This window comes from Centruroides vittatus, unplaced genomic scaffold, assembly GCF_030686945.1.
Source record: "Centruroides vittatus isolate TY-2023 unplaced genomic scaffold, ASM3068694v2 scaffold_435, whole genome shotgun sequence".
Classification (NCBI taxonomy): domain Eukaryota; kingdom Metazoa; phylum Arthropoda; class Arachnida; order Scorpiones; family Buthidae; genus Centruroides; species Centruroides vittatus.
The window spans coordinates 2,769,195-2,795,237 of record NW_027122708.1 but is presented as its reverse complement, the minus strand read 5'-3'; the positions used below and the strand labels follow the sequence as shown (position 1 = coordinate 2,795,237).

The 26,043-nt window shown below is 29.1% G+C and overlaps 2 protein-coding genes across 3 annotated transcripts in view; both read left to right on the top strand.

The window, feature by feature from the left end:
* Positions 1-26,043, top strand: part of LOC136989101 (uncharacterized) — a 246,419-nt gene that overhangs the window by 83,939 nt on the left and 136,437 nt on the right. The window lies entirely within an intron of this gene.
* The window catches only part of GckIII (Germinal centre kinase III), a 65,788-nt gene that overhangs the window by 16,680 nt on the left and 23,065 nt on the right, over positions 1-26,043 (top strand). For both annotated transcript variants that reach the window (XM_067287144.1, XM_067287143.1), the window contains exon 2: positions 25,053-25,277. In XM_067287144.1, coding sequence (XP_067143245.1) covers positions 25,053-25,277 — 225 coding nt within the window. The remainder of the gene's footprint in view (positions 1-25,052; positions 25,278-26,043) is intronic.

Below are 26,043 nucleotides of genomic sequence, written 5' to 3'. Positions count from 1 at the left end.
ATATAATTTTAATTATTTATATATATATATATATTTTTTTTTTTAACATTTGTATTACAGGTTTTGTAATAATGAATATTTGTTTGCTCTTTGTTTACAAACAGTAAATGCATGCATGGTGATAATTTTTACAGTAGTAGTATTCTGATTTTTTAAGCATTCTTGATGATAGATAAGTTTTAACATTTAGGGTGCGACTATGCAGACGCGAGCGAATTTTCCGAGCAAGCGAGAACATGTGGCGAGAAGAGGCGAGATGTGATAAATATCAAAACCTGTCAGATATGTGCGAGAACCAGAAATTCGCTTTCGCCAGCGTTATTTTTCGCTTCTCGTTTGTGCATGGTTTTCCTTTGCGACAACTAAATCGCTCGCAACTTCTCGCTCGCTCTAAATTCATGTCTGCATAGTCACACCCTTATTTTTATGAGTTATTTTTGATCTTAAACTCCATTAAAATAAATTTTTTTTTAACTTTTAGTCACTTCTATATTTCCTTCTACTTGTTTACTTTTTTCTATTTTATTTCTCCTAAGACTATCTATATATTTCTAAGACCTCTATATATTTCTAACCTTTTTAAAATTAATCTTAAATTTTTATAAATTTTTCTTTTCATTCATTTCCATAATCACATTTTGTGTGTTTGTTTGCTTTTTGCATTCTTCATTATTCATGTTTTAGTCTCATAGGGATCTTTTTCTTCAGATCTAATTTCATTAATCCACATAAGTGATACAGTTAAATAATGCTGAATGAGAAAATGTGCATTTGTCAAAAAAGAAACAATTTCTGAAAAAGTTTTTCATTGGTGCAATATAAAGATCTTGGAACTACATAAAAGGTATATATGTAGCACAAAAACTGACAATTAGCTCTTAAACTAAAAACTAATTGTGTTTATGTACTTACTGACAATGATTATATATATATATATATATATATATATATGGGGATGCAAAAGTAGGTATACAGTTGTTATTATGGGAAAAAAAACATACAGGGAGAAAATAGGAAGAAACATTTATTTTTATGTACAAATTAAATCTCAAAATAAGGAATATGAACTAATAAAAGATGATGATAATGAACACCAAACATTTGTATTTCTCAGATTTTCAATTACCTAGCTTTTGCATCCCCCTGATGTATATGTATTTATAATATATGAAATTATAAAAAAAAAGTTTATTATTGAAACCAGATTGAAAACTGACTGTTTTCATCCAAAAATGAGGAGTACCCATGGGTAGCCCCATCTTGGGATCTTTGTGAATTGGTCATACAACAGAAGAGCAGTTCTTGAAAAACATCAAGCATAACATCCTTCTTTACACCTGATATGTCAATGACATTTTAATTGTATGGAGATGACGTCCAGACATTGGTGAGGTGTTAAAAGTATTTAATAATAACAGCTACGGGTTAACACTAAAGTTGGATCAGGAAAGCCGTAATAGCGTGAATTTCTTAGACATCAAGATTCAAGTGGCTGACAACAAAATCATCACAGCTGTTTACCGCAAAGATATGTACTCCGCCCCTTTCATACCAGCCAATTCAGTTGACCCATGGTCTTATAAGGCTTCTGCCTTCCATGCACTGGTAGCCAGAGCCTACACACATTCTACACACTTGTCGCAAAAGGAGTTTGAGCATCTCAAACAATCTAGCAACCAACCATGGATATGGCCGCAAGTTTATTGACAAGCTTGCATCAAAATATCTGGCCCAGTCATCCAACATTGTCAACAAAGCTGAAACAAATCGGGTGGTCTTAGACTATGAACTGTCGCTACTTTGCATCTATAGAAGGATTGCAAAGAATATAAACGTACTCCTGACCTACAAAAGGAAACCCAACTGTTAAACGTGAAGGACAGAGCTAAAGACGCAATGGCTCCTGGGATTTACCACATCCCCCTACATGACGAGAGGTTTGACAGAATACTGTCGTACATAGGATCCACGTACAGATTGCTGCAAGAAAGACTAAAAGACCACAAATACAACGTGCTAAAAAGAAACACCAATACTGCTTTAGCTCGTTATGTCAGCGATCCAGGGATTTTCCCCTGTTGGGACCAGGCCAAGCTAATTCACAAGGTTTTCGACTGGCAAAACATTAAAATTTTAGAAGCAGTGGAGATCTACAAGGCGAGCAGGAGTGGAACCTGCATAAACACCGATGTCATTCCTGTTTCAATGGCTTGGAAACACTATCTAGACTTGTAATAGACGTATAGTGTATGACTATAGTGTATGAAGTCACAGTCGTTTACAATCTCTTGAAATTTACAAGGCGGTGATGTTCTATTTATAGAACGCTTTTTCTGTTTATTTTTTCCTGAAGAAAGCTGATAAATTTGTGGCCAAAAACGTTTGATCTGTAAGTTTTTTACATTTATTTGCTGGAAAATTTGTGTATAGGTGTGATTTGCAACTCTAAACTGACTGTTGATATCAACTAATAATTTATATAATATATTTTTTTATTTTTAGTAATTTGTATAAAATGTCAGTAAGCAACTATTTTCATTTTTATTGAATAAAGATAATTTTATTTCTGAAAACATCTTTATTGACTAACATAAATTTCAAAGGGTGTAATCAACAGAATTTGCATGAAGAATAATTTGTTGATCAAGTCACTTTACACAAGTTGAACTTATTATTTAATTTGCTAGTTATTATTTATTATAAAACTATATTTCCTTACTGAAGAGACAATATAAAATAAAATAATCAACCATTCCAACTTCAGCAAAAATTCTTTAATCCTAAGAACGTTTTCAAACGCATTAAGCGTCCATCTTCAGTTACATCTTTAAATTAAATATGAAATTCGAACTAATATTAAATTCGAACAAATATTACATAAATTAACGGTACGATTACAATAAATAAATAAATACATAAAAAATAAAAAATAAAATAAAATAAAATAAACAGGATTATCGTAATTTACAAAATTATGTCAATATTTCATCAACAAATAAAAATAAAATAAAAATAAAACAAAAAATAAAAACGAAACTAAAAAACAACGTGCGGTTTAAACCAATCACGGATTATCGCTATATTTCTTTACAAATGCCTTCATCCGTCATTAAAGATTTAAAACAATATCAGCTCTAGGATTTATCGTACTTCTATGTTTAGCCCAAATCATCGCACAAAGATTTCCAAGCTGTGGAAAGCCCATCAGCGTCCCTATAATTAATGCATTGCGTACTTCTCTGCGCTCTGTGGATCTCCAATTTTTCGAAAAATTTTATTGCGTGTCTCGATCTAGTAGCCCTGATGATAGAGGCTTGGTCCCAAAAGACCGTGATGCCTTGCTGCTTAGCATAACTGGCCAGGACGGTACTATCAACTGATTTTTCCACCGATCGCTTGTGTTCATTAATCCTCTTTTTTAAATTTCTCAAAGTTGCCCCTATATATACTAATTTAGAATCGAACCTATGATCCCTTAATGGTATCGAATAAATTCCTGTTAGTGAGTTACGCTCATACTTCATCTTATCATTCCTTAAAAGCTTGTATATGGTCGGATTACGTCGATAAATAACCTGCAAATTCCTACTCTTGGAAATCCTTTTAACTAACGGCTTAAGAAAAGGAATGTAATCGAGGATCACTTTCTCTCTTGGTTGGTTTCTACTCCCACTCGTTCGGTTATGGTGTTTCTTGATGAGAGCATCTATTTTTTCTGTTCTGTAGCCATGTTGCAAAGCCGTTGTTCGGATGTATTGTAGCTCTTTAATTGTATCTAAAACATTGGTGCAGTGTGTGTGCGCTCTCTGTATCCACGAGCGAAATACTGCCATCTTGATATGCCCCGGGTCTGCAGAGTTCCTAGGGATAACGATTGGGACTGATATCGGTTTCCGATAGACATTCGTGCAGATTTCCCCTCCTACACATGTTATAGTGAGATCCAAGAAATTAACACTATTATAACTTTGCTGATCTAACTCTAGAGTTAAACCATAGGGGTTTTGATTCATTAAATCTATAAACTTTTTGATGTTGCGATTGTCCTTCCACACGATAAAGATGTCGTCCACGTATCTCACGTATAATAAAATATCATCTCCTACTATCGGGAGAATACTGCTTTCTAGCTTGCGGAGTACCAATTCGCAGAGTATATAAGACATAGGGCTACCCATCGGTACTCCTCGCCCCTGTACTCCTCCTTTTTATGTATTTATTTATTTATTGTAATCGTACCGTTAATTTATGTAATATTTGTTCGAATTTAATATTAGTTCGAATTTCATATTTAATTTAAAGATGTAACTGAAGATGGACGCTTAATGCGTTTGAAAACGTTCTTAGGATTAAAGAATTTTTGCTGAAGTTGGAATGGTTGATTATTTTATTTTATTATTTATTATGTCATTATAAATGTACAGTTATTGGTAATATATAAATATTAATCATGAAATAAACGTATTTTGATACAATTATTAACTTAAAAGCACTTAGATTCAACTACTGGTGTTTTTTACCTTGATGATGAATAATCAGCATTATAAACCAACCAAAGCCAAATTTTCGGGCTGGAATCAGCTATATTAATAATAAATTGGTTGGTTTATTGCTTTAATATATCTGGTTGGCTGTTGACGTTTGTTTATGTTTATAATCAGCATTATGTTGAATATATTTAGTCATAATATATTTATGTTGAATAAATATATTATGACTTATTCATTATATGGCATATTTAGAGATTTTTATAAAAATTTTAATAATAAAAAAAAATGTAATGTGTATTATTGTAACATTTTCACAATGGGGGCTTCAATTTTTAATCATCATTTAATTTTAAAAATTGTCAGACTTCTAGTCTGCCAAAAGTTTGGATATAGTTAATTGAAACCTTTAGCCCCTAAGCTTTCCATATTTGGTCTTGTTTTTCATCTAACTCTATTCTCAAGATTAACGAAAGATGGACAACAGTGGGAATGTCTAGGTTTGCAGTCTGAAAATTGCATCCAATAATGCTAAATATAAAATTACAATAATAAACAAATATGACACTGAAATATCTAACAATGCTGGTTAAGTCATTTGATGATTAAAAGAAAATTTCAAAATACTTAAGAAAATTAAGTGTAAATCATATGGTCATTTTAAGGAGAGAAAAAATAATTAACTTGGTTTTAATTATTTTTTTCAATATTAAGACAATTATTCTGATGATTAGCAAAATTATGATTGTCTCAACAGCTAGTTGACAACCTGAAGCTTGATAAAATTATCAGATAGCTAAAACCAAATTTCATCAGGCTATCATTTAGCTAAATACTAAATAGAAACTAATTAATTTGGATTAAAGGTAGACAGTCTGTCATTTTTGATGATTATGATAATTCAGAAATAAATTTAATAATTTAGAATAATTTTCAAGAAAAATCACAACAGAGCAGTTTGAACTTGCATCTTTTACATATCATGCAGATATGTAACTTTAACATAACACTGGACTAAAGTTTGATACACTTCAAAATACGTTTTTAATATGAAACATATGTAAAGTTTATTTGTGGTAATTACTTTATATATAATTTACATCTTCCTGTTTATTTCAAAATAAGTGCTGGTAAACATTAACTAATTATGAAAAGGTACAAATTAGCATACCATCAAGAGAAAAAATTACAGTATGGAATTACAGAATTATTTAAAAGATCCTGACAATTATGGATGTAAATCACACAAGGACAGCCATTTAAGTTAGCTGCCATGGACAAATGGATGATCTTGATATGTGTAAACACCACAAATAAGTCTGTTACATATATTACAAGGCAATTGCAGCTTCTACTAAAGATGTTGCTCATTAATCTAAGACTAGTTCTTGAGCTCAAGAACTATTCTTAGATTAATGAGCAACATCTTTAGTATGTGAAAATGAAAGCAAAGCCATAACTGAATAAAGCACATTTGCTAGCTAGACTTGTTTTTGTGAAGACTTGTGTTTTGAATGGTGAATTTTTGGAAAATTTTGTCTTTAGTAATGAGAAAAAATTTAATATTGATAGTCCTAATAGTCTTTGTTATTGGTATGACCTAAGAAAAGATCCACAGCTTCTTTTTTGTTGTTCTCAGGTACAGTTTAGGAAGTTTGGTTATATTTAATTTAGGAAGTTAATTTAGGGTACTTTTACAGTACAATCAAAATCAAGTTTGGTATTTGTTTTCCCCAAGATCAAATACCAATGACTATCAAAACATTTTTAGAAATTGTCTTTTGCTATTAAGAGAGGAGCTAAATAATGCAAACTTTTATATTTTAGCAAGATAATGTACTGTACCTATCCATGTTACACATTCAACTGTGGAATGAAGAACATTAAAACATTAAAGTAGCCAGAATATAGTCCTCACTTCAACCTAATTGAGAATCTGAATGATCTTGCATGCATAGTTATAGTGCTGAAAAGCAATATAACAATGTCAAGGAACTGAAAACAGCCATAATCTCTGCTTGGAATAGTATTTCTTTAGTGCACCTGTCAACTTTAGAAAATTCCATTTTTTCATTTAATACAAATACTTGAACATAAAATGCTTGTGATTATTAAACAATGTAGTTTTTATTTGATTTGTAACATTTATATTAATTTGTAAAGCTGGTTTCAAACTTTTATCCAGTATATTGTTGCAGAAGAGACATGAACAAAACTTACATTATCCAGATAGTCTAAATTTTGAAGTCAATTAATTCACTATTGTTTAGATAAAGCTGAGAATAGGTGTATCTTTATGGGTATTTTGGTTTCTAGCCACTATGTGGATAGTGGAAAAAGGGCAATATTGTTAGATCTGGCAATTTATTCCTAGATTTCAAGCCAATTGGCAATATGGTGACAATTTTTTCAATCTGGTGATTTTTTTTTTTTTTAGCCTATGATAAACTTCTTAAACACTAGTAAGCTCTAAGACTACATTATGTTAATAAATACAATTGAAGACAAACACAAAAGTAGGCATCTTAAAAGTCATTTCAAACACATGCAGAATCATGTAAGGACATACTACAACATTGCCTTTATTTGAGGCTTCAAATGCAAAAATGTTAAAAAATCCTCAATAATAAAGTGTTTAATGTTTTTCAATTGTATTTATTAATATTATCAACCTAGGTATGTGCCATATAAGCTCTATGTATTGATACATATCAGTGTTCTGTAAAACAAAGTAGGCTGATACTTTTTGCTACTTTAAAACAAGATACAAAAATTTTCTTACCTAAATAAGATGATAATTTGTTAAAATAACAGGTAACATTTATTTTCACTTTTTATGCAATAGGAAAATAATAAATTCTAGTTAATTTTAAAAACAAACCTTATTTATCCATCAAATCTGCATTGGAAAGATTGTAGATTATCTGGCTGAATTAAACCCTAAGTTGTTTTTTTGTTTCATCCATCTGTTTTAGAATATTGCCAGCTTTATTCACTTATGGATAAAGTGTACTTTATAATTCAATGGATAAAGTTCAAAATTAATTAACTTGTTTCTTACTTTAACCACGAGACTTAGATTTAGATAAAACTGGTATTAGCCAGATAATTCTACCTTTATCCAATTCACAAACTTTAGTTGTAACACACAACAACATTTTATATATATAAAGTTTTTAATTTGATATTATTCTTATGAATTGCAAAAAACATGAAAGTTATGAAGGTGTGATTAGTATGTTAAATTGATAAGAATATTAGCTGGAAAAGTAAGTTGGTCAATGTATTGAAAAAATAATTATTTGATAATTTTTTACAAATTAATATAAACAAATAAAAAGTGTGTTATTTATTAATGTATAAAGGTTTAAGAAGAATATTTTTGTCTTGTTTTCAACTAGAAATAAATCAATCCATTAAGAAAATAAATCATATCAAGTAGATGTACTCTTTCTTACTCTTTGCTCTTATTATATGTATAAAAACCTTATAAAAATTCTCATCTCTAAATAATATTAATATCTATTTAAATCAACCAATAACAAAGCTGTGCACCTTTTGAATATACTGTTTTGTGAGATTAGATGTTCCATAATCAATTTGCTTTCAAATGATTTTAAAAAATTGAAAATGTTTTTTCTGATGTGAATTAAAATAGACTGTGCTGATTGTATAAAAGTGTAGTTGTTTTTACATATTATTCTCGTAATCACTTGCTTTGAAGATTATCTATTTTCTTTAAATCATCAGGATTGTTTAATAAATACTATCTTCACTGCTATTATAAAGATTTTACTTTCTTGACATAGTTTATATTGCTTAGTTATTTGGACACTTTCCTAATATTTGATTATTTGATATACTAGCTATTTTTAGAAGTTTATTTTAATTCTAATTAAATTTTATATAACTGTTATAAAATTTTTATGAATACTTCAGAATTTACCATTTTATGTTAAAATTTAGTTTTTAAAATATGAAAATTTTAGTAAAGTAAGTAATAGAATTTCAATTTTATAGAATTATAAGAATGTTAGTTCCATAAAGAATTTAAAGAATAGTACTTTTATAAATTCATAAAATAAACAAATAAATAAATAAAATATATATGTATGTATGTACTGTACTTGTAGTAATTTGTCCTTGATATTTTGATATTCAGAAAGATCTAGATATTTAAAAGTTCATTGTGTAACATTGTATAGGAGTTTTAAAATTGAGGAAATTTTCATTGTAAACTAAAATAATAACTATATTGAATTTTTTAAAGGATTTATTTTTTTTTATAAATTCCATTCTTTTTATCTTAGTTTGAAGAATTATTATATATGTTCATTGAATTTGAAGTACCTTAGAAGTATCTTGGAAAATAGTCTATATGGAAATCTAGTTTTTTGTACTCCTTGCTACATACATACATACACACATACACACATACATACATACATACACTGTATAATTTTGTGCATGTAAAATTTTTCAATTGATATAAATATTTAAAATGATACAATGAGATAGTTTAAATGTTTTTTGTTTTTAAATTATGTTAGATACATTTTAAAATTCTTAAAACATTTGTAAATGTATAAACAATTTTAATAAAAAAAATCAAATATATTGTTTTAATAAAGCTAGATGATCAACTGAATTATCAAACTATGATTAGGCTAAATTAATAATTAGATACAAAGTAATTTGTTTAGAGTCAGGTGATTAAGCAGCCACCTTTTGATAATTTTAATAATTATAATAAATAAATAAATTTTAATTTTATTATAATTATTAAAATTATTATGAGATGGAAGTTTAACCTAATCATAGCCCAATAATTTGTCAGATCGTCTGGCATTTATAAATGATAACTAATCATGCAGCTTGTGACTTACAAATCTCATAAAAATAATTTAATATTATAACTGTTGCAGAATGGAAAATACAATGAAAGAGCAGATATTTAGTTAAGTTTTTTTTTAATATTTTCATCTGTTGTCAGGGTCACTGCAAGTGGATATGCAGGGTTTGATAAACTAATTTGAAATTATATATTTACTAGCAGATGAGTCCTGCTTGGACAAAAAGGATTGCTTGGACAAAAAGTAACAATAGCAAAGATTGATTAAGATGATTAGATTATAGCCAATCTTGCCCATTTTCACCGAGTGCAAGAATTAGGTCCCTTCTCTTCCGAGACTAATTAGAAAATTTTTAGATATCTGCTTACCACACCAGGATAACTCACTGCAACCACTGACTGGTGCATAGTACCACTAAGTGATAAATAATAAATGTTTTCGTAACTCTTTCTGGGTTCTTCTTCAAGTTTACTAAATTTGAACATTAAGATGAAGAGTTCGAATAAAGCGAACTTATGCACATGCACTCCCTGTGTCGACTTTATATACGATGGAACACTAAATATTGTTGATAATTTTTAGAAGGGTCTAAAAATATGTTTGATTTCCCACATAAATGCAAAAAAGGCATCTAAAATAGTACAGTAGAAGCCGAGTTCTTCAGGGTAATCTGTAACCCCCTCTCTCTCCCCCGTGGTGAGAATTCGAAAAATCCCTTCTTAATGTACATTCTCGTGGCATACCCTATTAAAACACAATCAAAAATGCAAAAACCTTCATCTAAAATAGTATAATAGAAGCAGAGTTCTTTACGGTAAGTCTTAATCTTGTCCCTCTCCCCCGCGGGGGGAATTTCAAAAAATCTCTTCTTAGTATATGTTCTCGTGACATATCCTAACTGTGTACCAAATTTCAACTTTCAACTCCTGACCATTTGGGTTCTGCACTTATCATCATTATCAACCCATCTTGGTTATATTATAAGATAGGGATATATAGTATTGCATGATCAAGTAAGTGAGAAGTGGCCCTGATGGTGAATTTGTTGTCTGATGAGGAATACATTACAGACTACTATATGACAGCATTGCCAGATGTTCACATCATCCAAACTCAATTCAAAGGAGTTTTATTGGTATTCAAAAATAGGAATTCACAGTATATTTGCACTAATTTGTAAGGAATGTAAAAAATAGGACTTACATTAATGATACATGATACACATGACATATATCATACATCCTACTGGTGGCATTACCTGTTGTCTTAAAAAATATTTTTATATTTGGATTAAATCTGTCATATCCTTAGCAAAAATCTTTAATTCAAATACTCTTGAACTAAAAAAAACACTTTTTTAATCTTTTCAATATTTGTTTTTAATTCCTGTCTTAAATTTTTTCACTGAAGCATCTTATTTTATAAATAAATTTCTACTGATTTATGCCTTCCAAATTCTTTGAAAAACAGTGATTAATGATTCATTTTTAAGCAAGATAAATCAGAGTTGTCAACAGCAGCATGAAAATCTTAACTCTCCATTCCAGAGACTATCTGCTTAAATTTTTTTTTCTAACTGTAGCTATGGATGTACAGTACATACATATGTCTGGAGAAAATGCTTATTAGCCAAGTCTGCTTTAGTGAGGTATTACCAGGGCTGTGGAGTAGGAGTACGAGAAGTCTGAGGTTTTTCAAGGAGTAACAAAATATATTTGTTACTCTTTATTTCTTTAATTATATTGCACATGCAAACATTAAAAAACAATTCATATGCACATTCATATGGCAATGATGAAATATTGTTATTGGGGAGTACGAATAGGAGTAAGAGGAGTCAAAAGTTTTTCAAGGAGTAGGAATAACATTTCAAAATTCAACTCTGGAGTAGGAGTAATAGTAACTTCAAAATCATCACTACTACACAGCCCTGGGTATTACTATATAAATGTTAGAACTATTGCTGGTAATGTGGAGTTAACTATTTTGTGATTTACCAAAGGACAAGAGTATTGGAAGTAAATGAAAATAAAATATTATTTTCTGCTTTGGAAAGTATGTGTTAAATGAGTCATTCATTTGTTTAGTGTAACATTTTAACAATGTAGGTAAATTATTCTTGAAAATACTAAACTAAACTGTTACTAACTGTAACTTAACAAATAGCTTTGTATGTAATAAAAATAACAATATCTAAAATAAATCCTTTTTTATAACACTGATGTTTATATTAGCCTGTGTTAATTGGTGGTAGTAATCAGATCTTTAAAGCTCAGATGTCAATTTCAAAAAAAACATGGTATTACTGGTACTTGTAGCTAGTGCAAACTTTATTTCACAATTTCAAATTTTGGATGTCAAAAAATATTTTTTAATGAGAACATTATAAATTAGAACATTTAAAATTTATTTTTAAAAAACATCTTTGCTCTTTGATTGCTCATTAGGCTTGAACTATTCTCAATTGATAAATTGTTAAAACTTTAAAATTTCAGATATTGTTTGTTGATTTTATAGTATGTAAACATTTTGCATTAATTTATAGATTGGCTTTAATATAGAAATAAATATCAGATATTAATGATTAATTAATTAATTTATATATATTTATATAAAAGGAACTTTAAGCAGTTTTCAAACTCTAAGTTTTCCTTTCTCAGAATTTACATACAGGACAATTTTCATTATCTTCAGATTATGTAAAAGTAATAACTTTTTTAATGGAGTTATATGATAGTAAATAAATTTAAAGCTATTTTATTGATTTTAACAAGCTGATATTTTCATCATTTATATTTTTGTTTGTTTATTCATAATTTTCAAATAGATTGATTTTAAAAAAAAGACACTAATTTATAGCTGCAATTAATGTATGAATATAAATTATATGATAGGTATTTATTTATGAGGAAAGAATTGTATAGTAATTTAACAATCATATTTGTTGAAGCATTCTACTTCAAAAAATTTACATTTTTGTAAAAATATAAAAAACAAAATTGCTTTTAGACTTGTTAAGCTTTATTATAATTAAATTTTTTTTAAATTTACGTAAAATCTAAATATAATACAAATTCCAAAATTCTACAGTTATTTAAAATTTTATGTTTGGCAGTTATCTGTATGATAACTGCCAAACATAAAATTGTATGATAAGATTTATAAATATTTTGTTTTAAAAAATGTATAGTAAAAATAGTAATATCAAGATAATTGAACTTATGAGAAGCTTAAAACAGTAAGATTTATTAGATATTTTTTTGTCTTCTCTGATATTTTTATTTACAAAAACAACCTGTTCATAATAATAAACATTTTTTAAAATTTTTATTGTAAATTTTTAAATAAGCATTCATTTTAAGAGAAGTTTATGACTATATATCATAAAACTGTTCTTTAGTCTTAAGATAAAATTCTTCTGTAGTCAAATAAATCTGTAATCTTGAAAATTATTTACAAGGTTAAAATTAAATATATTTATCTCAAAACTTTACAATTATTGTTAAGAATTAAATTTTATATATTACCAAGAGTAGTAAAGCTTTTAACATGAATTTTTTTTCCCAATATATTGTATTGTACATTAAATTTATCAATTCATTTATTGACTTAGAGAAACTTCCTCTGTTGGGGATACAAGTTATACAGTATAATACAATTAAATTTACATATTTCACTTATCTAAGAAATTGAAAATATTTTAAACCAAACTCACGTACTGTATATTTCCACAGATAAGACAACCTTCAGATAAGATGAGGTATAAATTTTCATCAAAGTTTTATAGTTCTAGCATATATCTGTCCTTTAAGATGACCCCCAAACTATCAATGGCCTATGAATTTAGTTTAGATCAGCGATCATCATCTGGATGATAATATTGCATAGTGTATATGGAATTGTCCTATTTGTAATTTTTCGAACGAACAAATTTTATTTTCTTGCATCTGGCAGCACTGCCTTCCAATTGTTGCAAACATTTGCACTGATTCAGGCATTTGGGTAATAATCTTGACCAGGCCTGGCCAACCCACAGCCTGCATGTGGCCCATCACGTTAAATTGTATGGCCCACTAAGCGATATTATATATTTATTAAAACTTTTGTTTGCTGTTATGTGTATACCAAAACAAATAAATGAAAATTTGCCCGTGTCATTGTTATAATGCACAAGTGTAAGTACAAACTCTTGGTATAACAATAAAATCTTACTCATTTTGTATTTGTTTTACTATTTTAAAAGCATGTTTGCCTAAATTGTGGCCCACCATAATGTTACACGTGATCAAAGTGGCCCGCAAAACAATTTGGGTTGGCCAGGCCTGATCTTGACTATTCACAAAAATGTATGAGCTATTCTATTTTGTGGACATGCCCTACTCTCTACTAGTAAATACTGTAATTATGGTTTGTCCGTTTTTTATAATGGTTTTAATTTATATACATTTCAATCTAATTTTTTTGTATCTGTCCTACAAGACAACCCCAGATTTTGGGGGATTTTTTATGATTCAATTATTGTCTTATCTGCGGAAATATACGGTATTTATAAATTGACTATTTAGACAAAGGCAAGTAACAACTATTATTTGAAATCATGGGCAAATATTTATACCTTATTTTATCTAATGCCATCCAATATAAAACATGAGCAATTGTATTTTGTTTATGTATGTATAAGGACTCATATAATGTAATTAGTTGGTCTTGGAAATTGCAAATGAAATTAAATAAATTTTATTTGTAGCATTATATATACAACTTTATTATTAAAACAAAATATAATGAAACAAATAACCTGTATATCAATATACCAAAAATGAAATTGAGTGTGATGTCTCTATTCAGTCTTGTTGGAATAGTCTTTGCCACCAGTTAATAATTAATGACCAATAATAAAAACAGGAATTTGCTCTGCCCATTATCAAAGAAAAATTAAATCCTGCAGAAGTCATGATCCCTGATAACTCTAAATCAATTAGTTTACCTTTTTCTTAACATTAGCTTCAACATATGACTTCTATAGTAAATTTATTCTAAAGATTTCAGGATGCAGAATATATCCATAAGAAAGTTATGGATAGCATTAAAACCTTCAGCTTTAAAGGAAATCTTCCAAACTCAAAACAGATAATGCAACTTGGAACAGAACCATTCAATTCAAACATACTTATCAGAAAATGATATGGATCTTCTATATTTTATCTAAAAAACTTAGACCAAATTGGTATGCATATAAACATGTAGGGTAGATGTACCAGTTTTGGCCAGTGTAGTACCAGTTCTGGCCAGAAAACAAATTTAACTTAACAATAAAAGTTTGTTTCACAAATGAAACAAACTTTTATTGTTAACAGTGTGAACAGTTAACAATAAAAGTTTGTTTCATTGGACAGATTTGAATATATGGTGATTATATTTTTAAGTTAAATTTGTTTTCTGGCCAGAACTGGTACACTGGCCAAAACTGGTACATCTACCCTATAAACTGCCCTTTATTTATCACTCATAGATTATATAGCATATTTTTGCAGAATGACCAGCATGCCGGTCATTCTGGACCATGAAATCAAATGTTTATGTATGGTGAAAGCTGACATGCTGGTTTATCCAAGGGGAATACAGGCCTACTGGTTTAAGTGAGGTTATACATCCCTCTCTAGAGGGTGCATTAAAAAAAATGAACATATTATATCCAATGCATTTTTATTCTAAAACTGTGAAATTGTCAGCATTACATTAAAAACTACAATTATATGTTTAATTTCTTCATTTCATCTTCTTTTTAATGATGTAAAATACTTTTGAAATTCTGAAAGTGTTTTTTTTTGTTTATTTTATTGTTTTGACTCAAAAACACAAAAATAAACTTATTAAATTTAAAAAACTTGCTGTAAATTATCTCAGCTTACACCAATCAGTACTGCCACTTACATTTTTGTAATTCCTAAGATTAGACCTCAAAAATGCCCAGATTAGGAAAAAATTCCCCAGGTAGTAATAACAAAAATAAACAAAGAATACATGTTTAAATTACTTTAATTGACATCTCCTCCCTCTTCAATTATCAGTAAATAGTTGATAAACACATTTGGTTTGTTCACTTTATTAAGTCGATTTTCATATCTTCAACGAACTGTGCCACTTTCCGACTCCTTGATCAATGTCTTTTGTGGCTCCCAGAAAGATTTCAGATATTTTAGCTGTTCTTAAAATCTCATCTATCTTTAATGAACCAACTAAGTAAATTGCGATACTCTGATGATGTATTTAGGAATAGTTGGTGCAACCAGAAATGCTCTAATTGAAAATCTATACTAAGTGTATTTACTTTCTCAAGTATATACTGAAAGAAAAAAGCATTGGTATGGTTCCAAGGTCAATAAGTGCATCATAAATGTTTTTGGGATTGTCAAGTTTATCTGTCCTCGATTCACTTTGAAAGTATAGAACTAATGCATCATACTGCTCTAAAATAGTTGATACCACTTTTTCCCTCAACAGCCAGCTGGTTTAGACAAGTTTGGGAATTTTATATGTAGCTATATTAGCAACTTGAATGAGTATAAAATCTCTTTGCTGTTTAGCACTATGGGAGAAGTAGGAGATTAAATCCTTCAGAAAAGCTTCTAAGTATGAGGGTAAAACACTGATTGCATGACTAGCACATAGAGCAAATAAATGACACACAACTAGGGAATTCGATCCTGGCCTTTATTTCTGATTTTGGGATTATACTTAGTCAATCCTGGGATCCCAGGATTATTTCGGTATTGAGGATTAATAAAAAAATAAGAAAATCTTACAGAAATCAGCTCTTTAATCAACAAATCAAAATTTAGGCAAAAATCAATGTATTTTACGGTATACACCTAGCTAATCTAATCACTCTAACTAATCAGACTTAAGAGTCAGACTAACCAGACTTAAAATCACTCAGTCTTTATGTTAAAGTTATTCTTTTTCAAGCATCAGTGAGATCTCTTTAAACCAGGCCTGGCCAACTGCGGCCCGTCACATTAAATTGTGTGGCCTGCTAAGCGATATTATATATTTATTAAAACTTTTGTTTGTTGTTGTGTATACCAAAACAATTAAATAAATGAAAATTTGCCTGTGTCGTTGTTATAATGCGCAAGTGCGAGTACGAACTCTTGGTATAACAATAAAATCTTATCTCATTTTGTATTTGTTTTACTTTTTTAAAAGCATGTTTGCCTAAATTGTGGCCCATTGTAATGTTACGTGTGATCAAAGTGGCCCGCGAAACAATTTGAGTTGGCCAGGCCTGCTTTAAACTTACATAAAAGTTTTTCAATTTATGTAACAACCTATGCAAATAAACGTTGAAAATTAACAAAAATCTCTCTTAACATCAACTAAATAGATGACTTTCATGTAACAACCTAGTAAGTAGGTAGTAAAGTAAGTTTCTTAGCAAAAAGTGTTTAAAAATAATATTAATCAGTCACATTTTTTCTTAAATATAAAGAAAACTAATCTAATGGGAACATTCTAATTTGAATTGCAAAAATATGATCTGAGAAATAACAATGCATTCAGTGTCTCATCACTAAGTCTGCTTCTTAGTTTGTTGCACATATATGCAGCTGCTGAGAAAGCACGTTCATGTTCAATGGAAGTTGGAGAATCATTATTAAATACTTATAAGCCTGCTCTAGGTTATAGCTCTGAGTAGAATTTGAAGACTCATACAGGTTCATTTCTTTCTTAACAATTTTCGAAAAATCATTTTCATTTAATGCTTTAGGAGACATCATTTTCATTCTGTTTTCTATTTCCAGCTGAAGCTTTTCTTTGAGTGTCAAATCACTTTTTCTGTATTTGTAGGCTCGACTTGCATATTTTTTTTCCTCTTTATCATTATTTTTACCATTTAATCTCTCAATTAATGAATCAATCTGGTTTTTTTTATCAGGACTTTGCTCAGACTTGAAAATGTATGCTTTATTTCATCATCGTCAGCCAAATTGTCACTATGAGGATTTTGTAGGTAGCATAAAACACCACTCAACTCATTTCTTCGGCGATCTTTCATGCACTTTTGTAAATGTATCTTGAATTTAGAAGCCAAATCGGAGCTATTGTCATTTAACTGCTTAAAAAGAAAATTTATGCAGCATCAGCTGTGCATAAATTCACATCAGTGTGACAGAGTGCTTCTACAGTTAATTTTACTGGAACCAAGACTTTAATGATTTCATCAATGAGTTTGAAATCGGACTCTTCTAATTGCACTGGATTATTCAAATCTATAAGCGCCTTTCTGATGCTAACTTTCAAAAAAACAAAATGCTCAAGCATACTGTAGAGGCTGTTTCATCTGGTTTTGCAATCAAGCAGTAAACTTAGTTCTTTGCTATGCTCTATCTTCATATATTTTTGAAGAATGGTATCATTCTTCAACGACACCATTTTGAAAATAAGAACTACTTTGCGAACTTTTTTTATTACATCCTTGATGTTCTGGTCATTCATCAAATCCGGGCAATTTTCTCTTTCTTCAAGGTCTCAAAATCCTGATTCAAGATCTTCGTCGTCATCATTGAGTCTGCATCGTGGAGCTCAGTGCACTCATTTTCTGAAGCATCGTATACAGGGTATACTTTTTTTTTATAAAGTAAATTGCAAACGGCTAAGTGAATGCCATGAGCAAAACAAAGCTGGTGCTCTGCATTGACAAGTTTTCTGACTTTGAGCATGACATTTGGACCGTTGGTTACGATTGCCATGATTTTGCTGTCCAGTGAAATATCGAATTGAGAAAGGCGCTCTTTTAAAACATCAACATGTCTCTGCCTTCAAAGATACATCAATATGAATAAGGCCTAAACTCAAAACTTTTTCTCCAAATGTATATTTACGTTCCTGTATCTTTTATTAGCAGTCAATGTCCATTCATCAAAACTCAAACTAAAGTACTGGCCTTCATTTTTTAAAGCAGTTAATTCAGCTTTTATATGCTTTCTAATTTTGTAGCTATAATTGACAACATTATTATGAACTGTTGAAGCAGCTTTTGGTAAATCTGAATACCCTTTTGATAATAACAACACACTCAAATCTTTTGAGGTTACAAAGACACTAAAAGAAAAGCCATCTAAGGCTGTCATTTGGGCTGAAACATCATTTAAAGTTTCAGTTTTAACAAAAAAATCCTCAAGGGAGCTGTGCTTTCGCTTCAATGGCAATGGTTCTTCGCCATTGCCACTTTGGCTAGTTGATGAGGACAGCCTTACAGTACAGGTATACCTCGAGTTACGTCGTTCCCGATTATACGTTGTTTGTCAAAAAAGTATATGGAAAAATAAAAATCAAGTTTAAATCAGTTTATTCGAGACTTTAAATCCGTCCGCCACAAACATTGAAGTCGTAATATCACTAGAAAAGCGTCAAAAGCACATAAAATCATATTAAAATATGTATATTTACAGTAAATGTTAATATAATGATCATAAATCCTAGAGAACGAAACATAAAAACATCTGTGTTCCTGTGTTGTTGTCTTATTTAGCGGTCTTTAAGTGCTCGTTATTGGTGTTTCCTCCATTATTGGCGTTTAGTTACGACGTAAGTCGAAACTACGACTTACGTTGTAACTACACAAGTAAATTTGACTTATGTCGTTTTTCGACTTACGTTGCCTCTCCTGGAACCAATTACCGACGTAAGACGAGGTATACCTATAATAACTTTTTTTGGCCATGTTTGGTTGAAAGATGAGTGTGTAGTCCTTTGGTTGACCCTCCTAAGGTTTTTAATACAGTTGGGCAGTATTTACACTGTTCTGTTTTGTTATCTTTAGCAACCAAAAAATGGCTCCACATCAACGTTGCATCTCCGTCATTTTTATGTTTGCTGAAAAAACTTTCTTTAGATAGACACATAATCACTATAGTCTATCATAAATACCTTTAAAGAGGAAAAAACAACATTAGTGCAATAAATTCAAGTACCTACTAATTACAAATTAACTAAAAAACAATAAAAGATGCTACTCACGTAATAAAAAGCCCAGTTTTTCACGAACAACCTCTGTCTGCTGGCGCAAACACTACTAAAATCCACAGGTAAAACAAGATGGCTGACACATTGACAGGTGAAACGCACTGAGCAGTGCTCTCGACTGCACCAGAAAATCAATTGGCGTTCGCAAAAATTCAAAAATACAAAAATGAAGTATATTATCAGGTAACCCAGTGAGAACTGCTTGCCTATCATTTTAGTTCAAAATACAAGAAGTTTTATTCCAAGCAAGCATTGCAAACCTGATAGGTTAATTAATTTGTGCTGCTTGCTTGGAATAAAACTTCTTGTATTTTATATTAAAATGATAGGCAAGAAATTCTGTTAAGAGCACTGGCACTGAATGTTTTGCTTCATGCAGTCTATTTTGCAACTTTTTTAAAATGATGTCAATCCTGAAAATCTTAGGATCAGAAAAACTTAATCCCAAAAATTTTGGGACTAAAAGAAGTGGTCGGGATCCTGAGATCAAATCCTCTACACACAACCCATCACAAAAAGAAGGGATGTCATCTTTCAACAGTTTCTGAAATCCACTGTTAATGCCCACCATGGAGGAACAGTTATCACTACCAAACCCAATATATTGCTAAGGTAAATGCAATGATTCAGCAACTTTGACAGCACTATAAAGACTTTGAGCAGTTCCGTTCTCTACACATAATGTGTCTAATGCATCAGCTGCATCCTTTTTATCTGTATCAAAATACCATACAACAACAACAAACATTTGAGTGACAGATATGTGCTCTCATCTATTATGAAAATTTTTGATTCTTTCCTATTTCAGTAAGTTGAGACTTTTTATGAAATGATATTTATCCTGAATAACATAAAGTTTTGTTATCTTTATTGCCAACTTTCCAGTAATTTGGCTGTCCAGAAATCACATTTACACATCATTATAAAATGATCAACATGAGCAAATGGGACATTGTGCTCAGAAAAGAAGCTAGCAATTATTAACTTACTCTTGGCTATTTGTTCATCCTATGTTGACACCTTCTTATTAAGAAATTGAGTAATAACAGCTGTCAACTTAGCAGACCGATAATTACTCTTGTTTGGCTGAATCTTTTTGCTTTATTAGTGCAGATTTGTTTGCATTTTTAAATGTAATATTACAACACTTTTTCTTCCAGTTTAATCTAAATTATTTAATTAAAAATTATAATTATTAATTTTAATACGAGGTAGCATCTAACGCCTCCCTCTAGTGTCAAATTCATTGTCATTTATAATTATTATTTCCAAATTATAGCCAGATTATTTACGGCAGTTGTGGAGCCCTCCAAAATCAATATCTGTTCTACAGATAAGACCCTGTTAATGGAAGACACTTATTTTTGACTTATTGATATTCACTCTTAGATTTTTCTTTTTACAATATTCAGAAAATATATTAATATCTTGCTTCTAAGTTAATTTTAGTCTTAGTTAATAGGACTACTTCATCTGCATAGATAAAAAAACTCAAAGAAGGGACCAATATTAATACTATGCAAAAAGCATTTGTGTAAATCAAATATATAATAACATATTTGTTTATATTATGTATATAAGAATCCAGACAGCCCTGAGGTGGCCCTGAGACAGACCACTTAAAAACACCAAATGAATCAGTATGTCCACATTGTTGTATAACTGCCTCAAACCTAATGAATAGTCTATAAATAACTCTTAACCACATTTGTGGTAAGCCAATTTGTTTTAATAAGATATATTTAATCTGTCAGTGTTGAAAAATAAATTACTATTTTATTTATAATTAATTTAAATGTAAATACTATTTTTGATGTATATTTGCTCATATTTCTTAATTAAATTTAAAAGTTTTGTTATTTTTATTTAAATTTGAATACTGTTGTTCAATTGTAATGTGTTCATAATGGATATTCCATTTTTCAAATATTTATGTTTACAAGCTGATGTTGACCTGAGATTGGCCAAAAATGTTTCTTATATGGTGAGGATAAACCTGAATTCCTTTTGTTTTTGATGTCATCAATAAATATTGCACACTTCACTAGTTTTGAAAATACTAGTTAAGTTTTTCCAGTTTTCTTTATTAACATATAAAGTAAAGGATTTGTTTTTTAATCTAACAAATAATTAGACTTTGCATATGTGCATTTAATACTAAATGCCATGCTTATAATGTTTATAGCTAATAATTGACAGAGAAAATAGACTTAAAATAGTCAAATTATTTTAATTGCTTTGAATTATCACACAAAAATGAGAAAATAGTAACTTACAGATATTGAAAAATAATTTTATTAAAGTTACACTGTTCTTATATTGTGCTTGATTAATTAATATTCAACAATATCAATGTTAAAAAGCAATTACTATTCAAGTTAAGAAATTTTAAACCATTAACATGGTAATATTGATATTGAGCTGTAAAGCATTATTATTAAACTGATTAACCAACATCTTATACAATAAAAAAATAATCATAACAGCCAGCCAACTTTATGGTTAACAGAAACCTATTAGTGTTAAGTTATTAATTGAGAGAAAATTTAAATGGACAAACTTTTAGCAGTCTTTAAATTACATCTTTAACTACAAAGGCTGATCATTAATTTACAGAATTATTCTAATTTTTTCCTTGTATGAACTTCTGGAAAAACATGTTAGTTATAATATCTCTGATCTTGTGATTACCTTCAATAGATACTGATCAATTCCTGTTTGTTTCAATTTTGTTTGTAAATTGTCAGCAACAGGTTATTAATAAACAATCATTTTAAAACAAGAATCAAGATATTGTTCAACTAAAGCAGAATATTAATCGGTTTTATTAATTAGTGGATGATAGCTTTAAAATATATCGGGTTTTTGATGATGTTTATTTACATGCTTCATTTCTCCTCTTAAGGCACAAAATATGAATTTTTAAAATTCAGTGAATCCTGGCACCATAATGTCAACTATTACAAATAAAATTTCTTTTTCTGAAAGCCAAAGTTTATTAGTATATTGTAAAGTTTAGCTTTCCTTGCATAAGCACCAAGGCTCCTTTCCCTCAGCTATGGGATCAAGGCCTTAAGTATGGAGTCTATAGCAGGCATATCCAACTGCACTGTAAAAGAAAATCCAATCTTGTTTCCAAAAACTGTAATTGATAGAAATACCAAATGATAAGAATTAATAGTACTAACAATAAGATTTAATAAGAAAAGTTACCAAAAAAACATTAATTAATGATTACAATTAATAGCAGTAATAATAATAATAATAATAATTGATTAGCAACAAACCATTTGTTGATTTAAGTTACGAAAAATCAGGTAGTCAAACAGATCCAACAGTTCGTTCTCAAGCAAGGTTCCAATCACACAATTAACAATGCTAGGGAAACTCCCCCTCAATTATGCTATGAAGCTCTCATCAATTAATACTCTTTCAGTATAACAATGTCAATTACTACCTACCTCATTTACATAGTTTTGTGGGCCTAGACTTAACATATCTGCTGCCAGAAACTCTATTTCTGAAAAATTTGTAACAATTATTTATTTATTGAAATCAATACTAAATTAAAAATACACCTATTGCAGACAGCATTCTCAAATTTTGTGTTTAACATCTAGTGGCCATTTGCATTTTATGTATTTTGATGAGTGTTCAGGTCAAGAGATGGATTGACTTCCTTGGGTGTCCTGACCCAAGGAACAGAGTTGATAGGGCTAATTCCCATTTTATCCTCCTGATTATGCAAATTATTGCTGGATAAGAATGTTGAGATAGCAGTTGGAATTTAACAAAATTGGTTTCCAAAACCTTAGGATAATAGAAATAAAAAAGCAAATAACATATGACTTTGATTTATATTTAGTTAGGTTATTTCATACATACATACATACATATATCAAATACTCAAACACACACAAATAGTTAACTCATATTCAAAAACAATACTTATTTTATTTTCAAATGTTTTTTAATGTGTTGCTAAGATGAAATGATAGATAAATTTCTGTCAGTTACAAGAATGGTGGTAGAGCTTTAAACTATTTTTTTATTTGTAAAAATTTCTGCAATAGAAATGCATGTTTACTTATTTAAAATGATTCATATTGATTACAATATTTTTAGATAATCAAGAACTTCAGAAATTATTTTTAATAATAGTTATTATTAAATTAGATAATTTCATAAAGAATTTTTCTTTCTTTTTGCTGATAAAGAAAATTAAGATCTAAGATCATTATATATACACAGACAAAGTAGGGCATTGCATATCCAAAATAATCAGTGTGGGACAATTTTGGAAAAAGCATTAATTTTAATTCTAGTACAACAGTAAAAAAAGATTAAAGTGCAGAAATTTAATACATATGAATGATTAGAAATAACAAAATTGTCAGATTTATTAAAAACAAACACTATTTGCACTATTTCCTTGTAATCTAAAACATACTAACGAAACAATACAAAATACATAACAGTAAAATTAATAATAATCTTCTATAAACCAACCTACTATTGAGTTACCTCAATAGTGAATCTACAGATCAACAACAATTGTTACTATATACAAAACTTTTCTGAATTAGTACCCTGCAGTCTTTCAGTTAATCAATTTTTCAAATAATTGAGTTTTGGATAATCAATTCTCTACTATATATAACAGGCATGTGCAAATGTGGCTCTTGCTGAAAGTGTTAATTTCTGTTTTTTTTTATTATTTTTACAATTGTATTTTTATAATTTTGTAAAAATATGTTTATTAAAAAAATTCAATATTTGTTTTATATTATATTTATATTATATAATAAAATTGTGTGTCTTACCATACTATCTGCCACGACAGTACAGAACTGCAGCTCCCATGCATTTTGCAAAACCTACATTTGGGCTCCCACTGAACTCTTGCTTGCCCACCCCTGATATATAACATGCTGTTAGGATTTATTCCATTATATAACAAATAGCTTATTTATTTACTTTTTTAAGTTTAACATTTTTTTTAAAATAACACTTTCATATCAAGAGAATTCAGTTGCCTAGCAATAATTTGCAATTTTGTGGATACTAGATATTTTGAATTTAGAGATATTTTAAAGAATTTTAATTGAAAATAAAAAATTACAATTTAAAAAGTCAAACTTAATATAAATATTTACAAAGCTTTGTGTTTGTTAATCTTCGGTGTTCAGTTCAATTAATTTTTAAACTTCTTACTTGAACCCAATTAACTGGAGTATATAAATTGTTTCTCAGGTGCTAACGTTTTCGATGCCCCTTCTGGGCTCTTCTTATATACAAGAAGAAGAGCCCAGAAGGGGCATCGAAAACGTTAGCACCTGAGAAACAATCTATCTACTCCGATTAATTGGGTTCAAATAAGAAGTTTATATACAACCCGGTGTATTTAGTAGTTGAATAGCAATTAATTTTTTTTTAATGTTTTGATACAGACAGACCAATATATTATGTATAATGAAATAATTTCATTATTTAATGAAGATAACATAAAATTGTCCTGTTTTAGCATATTATTTAACAAAGTTAAATTTATTTAGCTTTAATAAGTTTATAAGTTAATTAGTTTCTTTTTTATCTATGTAATTTATACATTATTAGTAATTACTATTATAAAATATTGTAGTGATTTGTTTTATTGTAATAATAATTAATATTTCTTTTGTAGAAAGTGGATCCAGAGCTTATCTTTACAAAACAAGAAAGGATAGGCAAAGGTTCTTTTGGGGAAGTATTCAAAGGAATTGATAACAGAACTCAACAAGTAGTAGCCATTAAAATAATTGATTTGGAAGAAGCTGAAGATGAAATTGAAGATATTCAACAAGAAATCATGGTATTGTCACAATGTGATAGCCCTTTTGTTACAAAATACTTTGGATCTTATCTCAAGGTAATAAAGGCAGTTTTGAATATTTAATTATTTTAGCTCAAACTATAAATTGAACAAACTAATGAATTATAACTTAATGATTGAGTTAATCAGCTAATTAATAAATTTGAATAAAGATAGGCTTCTATTTATTTAACAACCTGAATTTTTCTATTTTTATGGACCTCAACTATTTACAAATTGATTTTGTTTTCAAGCATAACAAGTACAGATGTACAAAATTTATTTTTTTTTATTTAGTGATTAAATGTTGAGTTTATTATTTTTATAGAATTGTAAAAGATATTCTACAGTTTATGAATTTCATTTTTATTTATCATAACAACTTTTATCTTTATTTTCTTGAATGCAATATAGTTATAGATGTTATAAAATTAAACTTTTAGTCAATGATCTAGTAAGTATATTTTACTTTTATAAATATTTCATGTGTTTTGATTACAATGGTTTGCTATTCATTCTAATAAAAATGAACCAGTCAGTGTTTCTAGGTCTGCAACATTGGGATGGGGATTGGGATCTGTAGATAGACTAGTTCAGCATTTTAATTTAAATCTATTTGCCCATTAAGAATGATGGGTTATAGTATATAATGTTTACTAAAGTAAAACTAAATGAAATAACTACTAAGAACAACATTTTATTAAAGAGAAATTTAATGTACATCACAAAACATTTTTAAAGACAATATTTTCAATGTGTTGAATATTCTAAATAAATTTATTTATTCCTAATTATTAAATTTAATACAAGATGACAGCTTAAC